The sequence below is a fragment of the Chenopodium album genome, chromosome 17 (assembly GCF_948465745.1).
Source record: "Chenopodium album chromosome 17, dcCheAlbu1.1, whole genome shotgun sequence".
Taxonomy (NCBI): domain Eukaryota; kingdom Viridiplantae; phylum Streptophyta; class Magnoliopsida; order Caryophyllales; family Amaranthaceae; genus Chenopodium; species Chenopodium album.
In genome coordinates, this window is record NC_137850.1 from 16,783,583 (window position 1) to 16,799,195 (window position 15,613).

A 15,613-nucleotide genomic window follows, 5' to 3' on the forward strand; every position below is an offset into this window, starting at 1 on the left:
TAATCCTACCTTGCCCAAGTTGAGCTTCTAATTCTACAGGCACTTACTTTTGCTACAGTTTGAAGACATCTCTGTTTATCCAATGTAATGTCGTGCCACCAAATTTACCAGTTGAAATTATAATTACAAAATACAAACCTGTAGTGTTGATAGATTGATGCTTTATTTCCACATCAACATTTGCTCAAGTACTAATAGAACAGATTCAAGTTAACTAATAACAGTAATTATTGAAAGGATAATGCAAATGCAAAAAAGCAACATGCACTTTGTATTTAAGCAAAATAGCAATAAGCAAAAATAATAAGAGTTTGTGATACCCTGCACATGTACAATAATTCCGCATTTCAGAATTAGTAGTTTTGAGACATAAGTGTACAATATAGCATCATAGTAAAACATTTACAGGCAGGATTTCATTGAGGGCATGTTATGTTTGGTCCGGAGCCAAGGTTCATTATTAGTTCATGGTATTTGTAGTAACAGTTTTCCAGTCAAGTTTTTCCTCGAGGACTCTCATAGCAAACCTTTTTTATCCACTTCCATCGAGCTGCCCATGTGAAAGAAGATGAGCCATGTATTGCTGTCATCACAGAAGATTAGACAGTTAACACCAAGAAATTTTCTTGGTAGTAACATACGGAGTATAAGACAAGAAGAGCGTTCAATGAACTTCATAGAGTTTTTAGCAATCATACAGTTCTACCACAAGATATGTCATACCCACAAAAAATTACTCACTCCATTTTTTTAAATGCATAAAGTATATAAGCCAACTTACAGCATGGTAAGCATATGGTGATTTCCCCTGTCGCTCAAAATGTTTAGCCATAATGCAAAACTCTATTGGCCCCCAATCCTCCACCTCAAAGCAATTGCCAAGCGCAGCTTTATATAACTGCAAAACAAATTTCGCATTTATCAGATAATGAAGCCTTAAAAATACACAAGTTCTCAGATGGAGAGGGACTCGACATTTATCAGTTCTAACCTTTGCAGTGTCTGTTAGCATTTCTGTTCCTGCAGGATAAGATGCATAGAATTGATCACCTCTGGAATACCCAGCTCTCGTGTTCAACACCAAGAACAGAGAAAGCATTATTATTCCTCATCAAATCATCAAAGCTCATCCCACAAAAATAAACCAACATATAATATTTACGTGTTGTTGGTATAAGCATAACTCAATACTGCCGCAAAACAATAAAATCCACCATAGGAGACCAGCCGTCGAAATTTCTGAATCTTCAATATTTCATAGCAAGCATCATATACTCTCATCATATGTCCACTACTTCGCCCGATTGCAAATGCCCAAAAAGATAAAAGAAAGCAGCATATGTTAGCATCATTCAAGCCTTATTGAAACTATGCCAATAAACTACTAGAGCATAAGATTACAATATTACTTATGTATATCTCAAGAACCCTTCAAAATTGGCAAAGCAACGAATAAATCATAATTATTGACGGCCATTGCAATTGATCAGAGATGGGACTAGGGCCAAACAATGACGGATCCAGGAATTCCCGGATGGTGGGTTGCAATTAATTATCAACCACCTGTCATGAATCCAATTTTTTTTTTTCCAAAGCTAGTTCATAATTGATTTCATTCCAAAAGTTTTTTAAATTATTCATATAAACCGAAAGTTCAATATTACAATCAAATAGTACGGAGTAGTAAGAAATCCATATTAAAACCAAACAAAGAGTACTAGAGAACTATTACTGGTACAATTGTTGGCGATGGGTTTTCATGTTTAAAATTTGACATTAACAACTAATCTGGAAAAAGCACCAATCATATGATTAAGCTTCAACTACTCAATTTCATAGTTGAATCCTGACACTAAAGGGCGGTGCAATACACTAGCAACCAAACTTGATTCAATTATCTCGAAAAAATCACATAATTCTAGGGAAATGTGATTCAATTAGGCTCATAGTTTTGTTTTCATAATGTTGGTATTTAGAAGCAATAGTTGAGATTTTCAAACCTTACACTTATACATTGACAATTAAATTAAATAAAATTAAACCCTAGATTGTGAAATTGATTACAAAAAGAAACAACTTACCTCAGAAGCTGCTTCAATGATGGAGAACGTCAAGTGCGATGTGAGTGCGCTTCAATGGAGAACTGAAAGAGAGAAGGAGGAGTCAGGGCTATGTGAGTCCGTTTTTTTATTTTAGACGGAGCAATTCAATGGGTTGGAGGCCTTGGAGTTGGAGCAACTATGTACGTAGATAAATGTCAATGTCTCGGGTTCAATACTCCCAGCAACCATTTTTGTTAGATTTTTTTTAGTAGGAAAATTTAGTCCCTTTTATTGCAAATTATTTTTTTCCCTAGTCAAAAAGAAAATACAATTATCAAGGGGTGTACATGTAATTACATCTAACTTTAGTTAACTTTTGTTTTCTCTCTCCTCCATTATAACCTTTTGGTATTTTCTGATTTTCTCTCTCCTTCAACTTTTTGTTGTTTTCTCTCTCCTCTTTCAACCTTCAATTTCAATGGTGGAAAATACACTTATAGACACGGAAATTTATGAGTGTCATACATTAAATTAAATATATTAATTTGGGTTAAATCATGTTAATAATCCATTTTAATTATTTTTAGCCCACCCAAATAAATAATCCAAATTAATCAAATACCATTCGGGTTATAAAATAAATCAAATGGAACAGGTTAAAAGACTTCTAAGTCGTAAAATAGGCAACGCCCAAACCTATTAAGTCCACTCAAGGGGTTCAAAAAAAATTACACTCATGCCAAGTTTAAAGAAGTGCAAAAAGAATGTTCAAGAATGATTTATGTCACTCCTAAGGGCGAGGAAGTTGTTAGTGATATAGAAATCCACTGGAGAAAGTGAAGAAATCCTCACCTAATGCCGGAGGTTTTACTTACTTGTCTTCCCTATGATACCAAAGACATGTCCTGTGATTGTCGAAAGTTTGAAAAAGATGGCATTTTGTGTAAGCATATCATTAGAGTGTGGGATCAACATAGGGTGAAAGAAATTCCATCGAAATATATACTTGATCGTTGGCGGAAGGATGTTCTCTAGAGGCACACATGGGTCAAAGTGGCTTATCACAATCCTACCCAAACCAAAGAATGCAAACGTTGGAACAAGCTGATCCCAAATCTTGAGGCTTTGTGCGACGGAACTTCTGTCGTGGATGATGATACAGTTGAGGCGGTTCGCACAGCAACGTCAAAGATTCGTGCAAAGGTAAGGGAATGTCGTGCAAAACACTTGGCAAAGAATGCTCAGCATTCCCGTGTTCATAAATTGGATCATCTAATCCCTAACTAGGTGGTACTCCAATGTCTGTGTCAAAGGCACATCATGTACCAGTGTCGAAAAGCAGAACTCACCAAAACAGTACTCACAGGGAAGGGCCTATAACTTAAGATTTGTAATTTACTTTGGTTAGGTGATTCATGTAGTGATTCAGATTCATTAACTAGGGCAAAAAGCAAATTGGCGATTACTTACAGGAAACCACAAATATATATAAATATTCAGATGGTAGTACTAAATAGCAATTAACTTTGCATACAAAAAGATCAAGACCTTTTTTTTCCTGCTTTACGATCAATTTAGGACACAAGTTGGGAATAATTTGAGTTTTATTACTATTCTAGAGGCTAATACTCCAACGTTCTACCCCAAATATCAACTTTTACCTCCCCTTTTATCCCTCATCCAAACAAGAGAAGTTGAATTTCTTCCTCTCTCCCCTCACCTTCCCTTCCTTCCTTATCCCTACCCTTTCTTTCCTATGTTGCTATCCAAACATGCTGTCAACTGACTCAGATATCTATTTTCAGAATGAAAGCAAAGCTCATTCAGCTAATGCAACATAGATCAGAGCTAACAATTTTATAAATGTATCTTAACACTCATAAGATTCATTTCAGCTGCTGAGAATCTGCTAATTAATTGACTCTCTAAGGAGGGCTGCCCAGTTGATCTTTATGATTTTTTCAGCTTGTCAATCTTCTTCGCCAAGTCAGCCCTCTTCATTAGAGGATGATGAGTCAATTAACCAACTCAGCGCTTCTCATTTTAATATGATGAGTCAGTTGCTGACAATGCTGACGGAAGGCCAAATTATCTTAACGTCGATAGTCCTATATGTTAGCGCCGTTGATTGATTTGCTTCATGGAGAAGCTAGATATTTAATTCGTCAATTACTTGTGTGGTTGGTAGGTTTGGAACTCCTGAAGTGTGTAGCTGTATAAAAGATTTCTTGTGTAACAAGTTTTTTTAAAAAAATGAGTGGTTTACATTTTTTAATAAAATTTCAAAAATAAAAATTAGCGTATTGATATCCCCAAGAAGGTGTATTTGTAGATCTCAATTATGGAGTGACACAAAGATATGATCTGTTCATGGTGAAGGGAAGGTTGTAAGGCGTATTAATTTTATTGTTACGGTACGTGTTGTATTTACATTATCTTGTTTAGTACATATTCGAATCATGTTTTGTTCAAAGTTTTAATTTTCTTTATTAGAACAATTTGAGATTTGTAGTATTACTGTATATAATACGAATTAGAAATTAGGATATGGAATGGACTTTTCATCTTGAAATAATCTACCTACGTAGAGGGGATTAAATGTAGTTGCAAAAGGAACTAATGTTTGTTTCATTGAGTAGTTATCATTTCGGTATTTTAGGTTTACTAGTGCTTTGGATTATTTTTATTTGTTTCAACCATATAATTAAAAAGGAAAATAATAAGTTTGTGTGAATTCGACTAATTAAATATATATGTAGAATTCGGCAGAGTTGGTATAAGGTCAGGAAGTGAGGAGTGTACATGTTTCTGTATATGACTTTAAATTCATGATAAAGTTGATTTAATTTATATTTTGTGGTCAATTGAATTTAAAAATTAGATCACATTGTTTCGACTGATACAAGTGGAGTTAATGTTGCTGTTATTTTATTGAGAAGAGCTATGAATTAATTTATGAAGAAGAGAGTTGAGTTATTTTGGAAGGGGATTTTCCAAGTAGTGTGTCTTATCTTGTATTACCTGATTTAAGTTCAAGTATTGGTTAATAAAAAGAACAATGGTTCGGGTCTTTAAATTTTTTTTTTTTTAATAATACAAATGTATATGTAAAACGATTACATAGTTAATTGAACTACAAATTTATCTCAGGCTTAGTAACTGCAATAAAGGTGTTGCGAGCTGAGCTACAAAATATGGATGTTCAAGACATTGTGAGTGAAGGTGACGATGGTCCTGGTAATGATAATGGAATTTCTGGTAATGAAAAATCAGGGATTGGTGGCGGTGAAAATAATGTTGGGATAGGTAGTGGTCAAACTTCCCCAATGGCCCAGGGCTGTGATGATCTTAATAATGGTGTGGAATTCGAATCACCAATTAACACGATGGATACTTTAGCCACAGTTGTTGCTAGCAATCAGTTGAGTGCTTCTTCCTCTATAGATCCTCCTAAGGTGGGTATGGTTTTTAAGACGTGGCAAGATGTAGAGGCGTATTACAAAGAATATGCCCAGCAGCAGGGTTTTGGAGTCACTAGAGCACAAGGTGTTTATTCCAAAGGTGAGGGGAGAGATCGTATTTCGACTACTTGGAGGTGTGAGTGTTGGGGTAGACCAGACATGAGGGCGTTGAGGGAAGCACGAAAGAGGGCTAGGGCTATGGATGTGTCGGGTACAGGGGGCGCAGTTGATGGTATTGTTTGTGCTGATGAATTGAGTCAACGTAAGCGAAAGTCTAAAAAATGTGAGTGTATGGCGAAGGTTTATGCAAGTGTTAATCGTCAGGGTGAATGGGTGGTGAATCACTACAAGAAAACAGCTTAATACCGACGGACTGCTTCCGACGGACCCATTATTCCGTCGGAAATTTCGTTTTTTCCGACGGATTTTTTTCCCGTCGGATATTTCCGACGAATTCAATAATTCTGTCGGAAATCCGTCGGAAATTTCCGACGGAAAATAAATCCGTCGGAATATATGACTTTTCCGTCGGAATTATTGAATTCGTCGGAAATATCCGACGGAAAAAAAATCCGTCGGAATTTTCCGACGGAACAAATTAAAAAAAAAGGAAATTTTTTTTTAAAACCCTAATAACACCTTCCGCCTCCACTCCTTCTTTTTTCCCCCTTCTCTTTCTCTTTCCACTTCTCCTTCTCTCCCCTTCGTCTTGTCCTTCCTCTCTCCTCTTCTCTTTCCTCTTCGTTCTCCCCCTCTTCTCTCTCCTGTTCGTCTTCTCCTTCCCCCTTCTCTCTCCTCTTCTTTCCCCTCTTTACCTCCCACGAACAACACCAACAACAACACCACGAACAACACCAACATCAACACACCATCGCCGGCATCAACATCAACCAATTTTTGTGGCCAAATTTCGCCCTTTCTCTCTCCTCACGAAGAAAACAAAGGTTTTTAGGCCAAATTCAACCACAAAAACTCTAGATCTAGAGTTTTTGTGGTCGAATTTGGCCTTCTAAATCCAATTTCGAGGTTTATTATGTCGAATTAAGGTATGCTTTGAGTTTTTGTGTTGATTTTGTTGTGTAAATTTTCGTTTTTTTGGGTGCTTTTCGTTTTTTGTGGGTTAATTTTCGTTTTTTGTGGGTTAATTTACGATTTTGTTGTGTTGATGGTGTCGGTGGTTGTGTATGGTGGCGGGATAAGGTCGGTGGTGGTATGTGGTTGGGTCTGGGATAGGATCGGTGGTGTCGGTGGTCGGATGTGGTGGGTTTTATGGGTTAAATGGGTTAAGGTGGTGGTAGATCTGGTTAATTGGGTTAGGGTCGTGGTGGTGGGTGGGTTAGGGTTGGACGTGGTGGGTGGTGGTGTGGGGTGGGTTTTTTTTTTTATTTTTGGCTTGTGGGGTGGCAGTGGGGGTTGGAAGTGGTGGTGGGTGGTGGTGTGGGGTGGGGTGGGGTGGGTTTTTTTTTTTATTTTTTTTGGCAGAAGTTTCCGACGGAAAATCCGTCGGAATTTTCCGACGGATTTGTTTTCCGTCGGAAATTTACGACGGACGTTTCCGGGCCCCAATTTGTCTTCCGATGCACGATTTCCGTCGGAAATTTCGTCGGAAATGTGTTTCCGACGGAAATTTCGTCGGAAAATGCCATTTTTCCTACAAAGGGTTTTCCGACGACATATTCCGACGGAATTCCGTCGGAAACCCTATTTCCGACGGAAAATAGGGTGTTTCCAAGGAATTTTTTCCGTCGGAAAACGACACTTTTCTAGTAGTGGAAGGGAGTGGAGTTAGAGCATTCTAATCATACACCAACACCTAGTAAGGCCAACCTAGTTAAAGAGTATAGAATGAAAGGGTTAACTACAGGGGCTAGGAGGAAGTTGCTAAAATTCTTTGATGAAGGTGTCCCTGTTACACAAATTCACGGGTGTTTGGCTACAGAAATACAAGGGGCCAAACCAAAAGTGCAATTAACTGTGAAAGATTTGTCCGACGTTGTATATAAGGAACGAAGGTTAAAAATGGTTGGAGGAGATTCAGCCGCAATGATGTCCTATTTTAAAAAAAATGCAAGCAGCCAATCCAAATTTTTATCATGCACAACGCCTAGACGAACAAGGAAGGTTGAAAGATGTTATCTGGGTTGATGCACGTAGTCGTGCAGCTTATGAAGAATTTGGGGACGTTGTATGCTTTGATGCCACATATTTGACAAATAAGTATGAACTACCATTTGTTAATTTTGTCGGGGTTAACCACCATGGCCAATCCATTTTGTTGGGGTGTGCCTTGGTTTCACACGAGGACTGTGATACCTTCCGATGGATATTCCAGGAATGGTTGTCATGCATGAATAATCGGCCTCTTAAAGCCATTCTAACAGACTAGGCAGCCGCCATGCGCAAGCCCATTGAGGAGGTCATGCCTTTTACACGACATCGCTGGTGCATTTGGCACATAATGAGAAATATTCCGGAAAAACTTGGTAAATGTGAGAGGTTAGTACTGTGTTGGAATTGATGTTGTTGTTTATAGTTGTGAGATATTAAATGTTGATATTGATTGAATGTGTTTTATTTTTGAAGGTACAAAGATTTCAAGGGTGTTTTGAAGGATGTGGTGTATGAGAGCCTTACAGTTGAAGAGATTGAGAGTCGGTGGGATGGTTTTATTAGAGAATATAAACTGGAATATAATGATTGGTTGACTAACCTGTATAAGGAGCGGCATATGTGGATTCCAGCCTATATGAGAGATTATTTTTGGGCTGGTATGAAAACCACACAACGGGTTGAGAGTGTAAATAACTTTTTTGATGGGTTTGTGAATCGAAATACAAAATTGTTTGAATTTCCACAGAAGTATGCTAAGGCTTTGGAGAAACGCGTGTGTGATGAGACAGCTGCGGATGCAAACTATGTGAAATATGTTAGGAGGGTTGTCACTGGTTTTGCTATAGAGAGGGTGTTTTAAAAGTTGTATACTGACACCAAGTTTCAAGAGGTACAAGCAAAATGTTCTAGGATGATGTACTGCTACTGTAAGGAGGAAAAAACATTGTCCGATAAAATTATTGAATATGTGGTTGAAGATCGAGTGTGGGTAGTACCTGAGGGACAAAGTGAGGAAGTAATCACTAATCGAAGACGGTGTTACTCTGCCACTTATAACAAGGAGACAAATGAGGTGTCATGTGAATGCCGGAAATTCATAACACATGGCATTATGTGTAAGCATATGATGAGGATACTCGATTAGAATCTTGTTTTACAAGTTCCGGAGCAATATATTGTTAGTCGATGGAGAAAGGATATCTTAAGAAAACACGCTCGTGTACGTGTTTCTTACCACGACCCAAGTAACAACGTTGAGGTTAGAAGGTACAACAAGCTAATGGCTGAGTTTGAAGCGTTGTGCGATGAAGCAGATATGGTGAATGACGAGGTTGTGGAGTTGGTATCAACTGCTATATCACAGATGAGGAAGGAAGTGGATAAGCGCAAACGTCAGAAGTTAGAGGAAAGTGTTGACATGTCTTTCCCAGACGATGCAAATGAATCAAATTCGATTGTCCCAGAAACATTAAATGAATTTTCTACTGCTGAGGTGCACATAGGTGCAAGGAATTCGTGTCCTGGTAGTTGCGATGTGGTTGTTAAAGATCCATTGTTGCAGAAAAAACGCCGGGGAAGGCCTAAGGGTTCAAGAAATAAGACACTTGCGGAGATGGGGTTCAAGAAACCAGTGCCCAAGTCTAAGAAAATGTCAACAAATGACATCAATAAGAACGGCACCTCTAGCAACAACAAAACCAAGAATACATCTAAACACGGAACAAGCAAAGGTTTGGAGAACAACGAAGACAGAGGGAATCTGAACAAGGCCAAGGATACGCCCAATATTGACAATGATCAGCCACGCAGAAGCAGCAACACAAAGGATTGTGCAAAAGCGAATAAATCTGACACTAGAACGAGCAAGAGACTCACCCCGCTACAAGCATTGAAGGTAACTCTTCCTAAACGTTCAATCGCATTTGTACTCTTGTAGATGTTTGTATCTGTTAAACGTGGGTTGCATATACACATGTAGCTTTAATTATTCATTTTTTTTTTGTCTGAAAATTAGGCCCCAAGGTTGAAATCTCTAAATGACTTAGTTCCTCTTGTTTGTGGCAAAGGCAAAAAGCAAAGTACCAAACACGAAGTAAGTTCTACAATATTTGTGTGTTGTAGCTTTTCCTTGAAATCTTAAATATATGTATTTTTTGTTCTCCCCAGATTTAAGATTTAATATTTAAAGGTTTGCAAAATTTTCACAGGCGAAGAGGAAGGCAACCACAGTCAATCCTACAACCAAAGCTTCTAAGGTTCATAGGGCGGTTATTGAATAAGTGATTCATGAAAGAAGACACTATCTATGCATCTATGCATTCAACTCTGCTGTGATACCGGGAAATTGGCATCAAATGTGAACTATTTGTTTAAGTATTATGTCCTTAATTTAGGTTGAAAGACTACTTTCGTTTTCATCTAATGTGAACTATGAATCCAAGGCTATATGTTCTACCTTTTTATTTTGATAATCCCTTTTATCACCTTTTATTATAAGCTATTAACGTAGTATCATTAGCATCCTACGCATCCTTGATGCGATAACAAGTAAATCACATTTATTTAACGTTTGTAATTAAAAAGGTTCTACAAAAAGCTATACACTAAATATAGAGACAAATGTGGATTAAGTTAAGCAGTAGCTATCTTTCAAAAAAAAAATAAAAAAAATAAAAAAAATTAAGTTAAGCAGTAGCTATAAAGCGTTAAATAAATGTGATTTACTTAAATAGTAGCTATAAAACAGAGAAATAAGGGGAGTTTGTTAAGAGTTGAGTTTTTAAAGAAGTACCTTTTTTTAATAAATTAGTAATTGCTAAAAAATTAAACTTAAGTGCGTCTTTGTCTGTACTTTTCTAATTAGTGACGTGAAGCCATAGTGGACGTATTGTTGCCATAGAATGATACAATTTACACTTGTTAAACATTTATAATTTTGGGCCTTTTGCTTGGCCCATTTAACATTGGACATGAATAATTGGGCCTCTTTGAGAAATGGACATAAATATCTGCCCCCTATGACATTGGATATTATTAAATGGCCTGGATGAGTTAATTTTATTTTTTGAATTAAAAAAATTAAACTTACAATTGTTGCCAATCAGAATTGCACTTGTTTCAATATTCTAATTTTAGTACTGTTGTAGTACTTGATAAAACGGGGCCAATTTTCATAAACCCGTGGGCATTACAGAAGTGACCCGTATTCGAAACATTCCAATACTTATAATATGCTTATATTTTAAAAATAAAAAACTATATAGGTGTCACTAGCACGAGTTCTGTTGCAGAATTGTTTTAGTATAAAACGAATGGCCACCTATTCCTAGATTCGTGACCCGTATTTATACAATGACCCGTATTAATAAAATTTATAGTTTGAATCACGGCGAGTGTAATGGGTTACCTCGTTTAAAACACTACGAAGTATATGAACTACAATACTACACACATTTCTAAAAGGCAAGAACACTAAAAAGACTAGTCCCAAAGATCATATACCTGAATCTAACATATCTGGTAATTTAGTGAACAATATTTGATGATTATGAAAAATGGAACACAATTATCATATAATAATAGATAACTTATACTAAGAATAATACGAAACGCGTTCATTAAGTTATATCAGTACAATACTAACATATTTAATTACGACACTTATACAACAACACATAGTTGCTTGTTAGGTAGCACCCAAATCCCAATATTCCCAACAACAAAAGGGACCTAGGATTAGCAAAAACCTTTAATTCTTAACATCTTAATTCCGTTAATCATAATTAGTTAAGCACAAAAAATTTAAAAACAACCCTGTAAAGATACCATTAGTAATTTAGGTTGTTGTTCTTCTTGTAAAACCCTAAGCGGATCACAATTATGGAAAGTCGAAGCATTTAAAGAAAAACCCAACCTTCTAAATCTTTCCAGACATACGCGGCGCCACAACCTCCGGAGATCCAGTGTCAGGAGCTATTTCCCTAGTGTTCTGACCATCCTTAGTGGCTACAGATTTTTCATCCACCTTGTACAAAGAATTCCTTTTTTCAGTCATGAGCTGCCCTAAAGTGGGAATTGCCTGAACCCTGTCACCTTGACCTGACCCACAACGAGAATGTGGTGGTGTAGGAGGCGCCTCACGCAGTCCCAAGGTCGTGAAAACACTTGGGGTGAGGATTGGGAATCTAAAGCTAGGTTCCCTTTTCAAAATTACCTTTTTTGAAACACTAGGCCATCTTACCAATTTCTTAAGACGGTTGGTGGTACTCAAGTGGGTATCCCGAAGACGAAGGACTTGGAGTGCAAGCATCCTATCAAAATCCAACTCCGTAGGGTTAGGCCCCCCAACTGGTCCAAACAAACAGTTCGGAATCAAGGGGTGAATATCTTGCAGGTCTGGCACCCTTAAACGGCCGTTTGATTCACGAATTATCCTCTTGAAATGGCGGCTTGAAGAGTTTGGCTTGACTGGGTTTTCTTGGCTTTGTAGTTAGCTCTGTGGACATGGAACATGGTGTTCTGGTGGGGTTGATTGGTGTAAAGATTGAACAATGCAAGGAGAAGTAAATTCGGGTTTTTAATTAATTTCAATCTCTGGTGCAACTTTCAGAAAAGGTGGAGTGAGGGAGGGAATAAAAGGTGATGTTCAGAGGTGTAATGGGAGTTTTAAAGAATTTAGTGAGATGAAAGAGGGTCGTTGTGTATAGATTTTTTCAAGTTGAGGAACTTCAATTGTATTAATAGAAGTTCAGTCATTTTTTTTTTTTTTTTTTGGTCAAAGAATTGGAAGGCAATAATTAATTAACTACCATGTTACTTTGTAAATTTTGGTTAATAGGTTTAAAATAAATTTTAACACGTAAAACTATCCAACCGGTAATTACAAGACGCGTTCCTTTATTAATTATTATTCAAAGTTGATTCGATTTGATAGCATATTATTATTAATAAATTATACTTTATTAATCCATGCATTGTACGGGGCCGAAATTAGTTACTCACAATAATACAAACGCGTTCTATGAATTTAATTTTTTTTTCAAGCAACTATTATTTTATGCACTGAAGCTGCATTTGAAAGAAAATAATGAACTTAAGTGCAATTATTGTAGAAACACACATTAAGGGCCTGTTTCACAATTACTGAATTTCAGTTCAATTCAATTCAGTTGAGCTCCAATCAGTTCAGTTCAGTTCACTTCTAATCAGTTAAGTTTAGTTTAGCTCCTAATTTCCCTTCTCTCATAAAATTTTCATTTCAGCTTAGTTCAGTTCAATGCCGTTCAGTTCAACTCCTATTTGTTCATTTCAGTACTGTTCAGTTCAGTTCAGTTCAGTTCAGCTCCAAACAGTTCAGTTTATTTCAACTCAGTTTAGTAAATGTGAACAGGCCCTAAATTGATTTGTTTTAACCTTTGAGTATAAATTAAGGGTTCGTTGTTACAATTCTATATGATGAACCTTTTTTGAAGGACTGACGTTGAGGTCATACAAGTCCAAGTTTCTTTAAAAAAATAATACCTAAGTTACACGTTTTTTGGTTTATTCCGGTGAAATTCCATACTCTTACTAATAATATGGTCGCATACGTATGTAATCCAATTTGTAAAATAATTATAACCCGAATGATCAACCGAATGCTTCAATAAATTGTGCAAATGTATATTGTCAAAAATCGACTTGGTTATCACTTTTATTTCTTAAACTTCACATACCATTATGTAGTCATGTAATTCTTTGGTACATTAGGCATTCAAATTAGAGTAGAAAGCTAGTAACGTATTATTTGGTTTCGAACCATTTAGGAAAACTTGTGTGCTTCAAAATTGATAAAGTTCGTTTACAAATCGGTTTATTATATCATGGTTTTACAAGGTTTGAAATTTTTAACATATACGACCCATTGCATAGAAGATTAAAATTTACGTACACCTATGAAGTGTAAACCAATATTAATTAATACGTAACTCGTACACCTTTTCACGTGTGATTTTATTGAGTCACTATGAAAATTGTGTTGGATTCAAATTACAATAACAATAAGATCTCATTATTTAAATCAATACCTTCCAAAAAAGGGTTTATATATTGCTTAGTAAATCAAGGGTACAAAATATCCTTTTTGGCTTTGCTCTCATTCTTCAAATCATTGTTGTGTAAAAAAGGCATTAGGACTTAGTGTACCAAGTCCGGGACTACTACTTTCGGAAAATGCTTAGTAAATCATTGTCAAAAATATGCATTTTGCTTTGCAGACTGGAAACAGCCTTCATTCTGTTTCACCTAATTAGGTAACTAACATTGCTTTAAAAGATAATTTATATAATACATCAACATTTTGTACACCCACAAAAAAGACTAAGATTTCACCTCTTTCGAACAAGAAATCAACCCATGAGGCCATGATGTTTCCGCGCTATAAATTGCATTTACCTCATATCTACTTTACTTAGAGTTGCTTTTTTCAAACTAGACCAAAGAGACCTAGGAGTAAAGCACTCGAGTGGATTTTGCAATGGTAATTGTGTAAGAGGCTATAACTTTTTGTCAAAAAAGTTTAATCAAATTAATTAGGAACTCCCACTTCTAACATAGTGAAGAGGTTTAAAAATATGAATAGATTTATTAAACAAGTAAAAATTTTAACTTAGTAAAAAAATTCGAGGAAACAGAGGAAAGAAAATACAAATAGCTTCTACATAATGAGTCATGTTATGTAAAATACAACGGGCAACTTAGTTATGAAGCACCTTTTTTGGGATCTATTAACGTTTTCACGATTAATGTGAGGCGTAAACGGAACTTGAACATAACGTGGGCCACAACCATCACTAACATATACATACTTGCCTTGTATTAAGCTAATATATCATCCCACTCAAATTATTGAACCTCATAGTTAGCGTATTTAGGAATTACTAAGTAGAAAAACATAAAAAAGTTTACAGAAAAATAATCAAAAAATTACAGAGGGACTACTATATTTGCATTCCCACTCTAATTATTAGGTTATGTCCTTAATAAAGTTATTATGGAGTACTCACCTCCTTTTTTAAAAAAAATTAAGCTTTGTATAAAATAGTTGTCTTTTTTATTTATTTGACAAAAAGGTAGCTACTGTGGGTGTGCAAGGATCTTAAGTACTCTATTGCCCATAGGTGTAGCAGAAAGTTAACTATGGTGTTCCTAGGAGTAATAGCGCTATACAACTTAAATTTCAGACTTATACAATTATTCAATGCAACTACTTACATTTATGGTTTAAACCTTTCAATGGCCAATAGGGTAGTTCCACGTCGCGATAAGAGTAAATTGGTAAAAAAAAATTAGTATCGAGAAATGTAAAACAACTCCCTCATTTCCAGCAATTCAAAAGGGAGTAGTACGGGTTCATGACGAAGGATCACGTGCTTCATCCTTGGTGGATACAAGATCACTTCAATTGGAAGCTTTCCCACGGTAAACTATGTGAAGCTGCTTGTGCTCTAGAGCTGTCAACATTTGCTAAACCCCAATCAAATCATATGTCAGTTTTAAATAAGGTAGTTGGGAAATTTTATTATCCAAACCTCCTCTTATGTTCTACCTTCCAAAAACTGAAATGCCAAAGTTCTTTCATCAACCTAGGTTCCCTTTGAAATATTGTTAGGTATACCATAAAAATTGGGCGATACTACTTACAAACTATTCTTCAATTAATACTTTCGTATGTATTTTTATTTAATTACGTTAATCACATCATTAGCACCATGGTGATTAGTACCAATGACATGATATTATAAAACTATAGATTAAATCGTAGTGTTCTAAACCACTAAATGTTTTATTTTTATTTTTAATTTTTTAACTGATCAAAGGTTCCTGTAACATTATTAAATCTAAATTATCGTTCCGCCTACTAATTGAACGAAGTCAAGTATTGGTAAACGTGTCGAGACTGTAAGGGAAATTATTCAATCATACAAAAGTCGACTCACTAGTAGTATTTCTTGCTATTAA

The 15,613-nt window shown here is 36.1% G+C and overlaps 1 protein-coding gene and 1 pseudogene across 1 annotated transcript; one reads left to right on the forward strand and one right to left on the reverse strand.

Moving 5' to 3' along the window:
• Positions 1-256: 256 nt before the first annotated feature.
• Positions 257-2,199, reverse strand: LOC145587651 (uncharacterized). Its single transcript, XM_081644369.1, has 5 exons — positions 2,082-2,199; positions 1,163-1,291; positions 992-1,073; positions 782-898; positions 257-583 (listed from the first exon to the last, which is right to left on the reverse strand). Exons 2-5 carry the CDS (start codon positions 1,282-1,284, stop codon positions 533-535), a joined length of 372 nt encoding a protein of 123 aa, XP_081500495.1. The 5' UTR covers positions 1,285-1,291; positions 2,082-2,199; the 3' UTR covers positions 257-532.
• A 5,369-nt stretch (positions 2,200-7,568) lies between these two features.
• LOC145588710 (protein FAR1-RELATED SEQUENCE 8 pseudogene) lies at positions 7,569-7,889 on the forward strand (annotated as a pseudogene).
• Positions 7,890-15,613: the final 7,724 nt, after the last annotated feature.

What these genes read in the sequence shown, in the direction of transcription:
- LOC145587651 (XM_081644369.1), bottom strand. Translation starts at nt 1,284, where the DNA reads ATGATGAGAGTATATGATGCTTGCTATGAAATATTGAAGATTCAGAAA. An exon ending in TATGCTTATACCAACAACAC is followed by an intron (nt 1,074 to 1,162) that starts GTAAATATTATA and finishes CTTGGTGTTGAA; the next exon opens with CACGAGAGCTGGGTATTCCA. An exon ending in TGCTAACAGACACTGCAAAG is followed by an intron (nt 899 to 991) that starts GTTAGAACTGAT and finishes TTTGTTTTGCAG; the next exon opens with TTATATAAAGCTGCGCTTGG.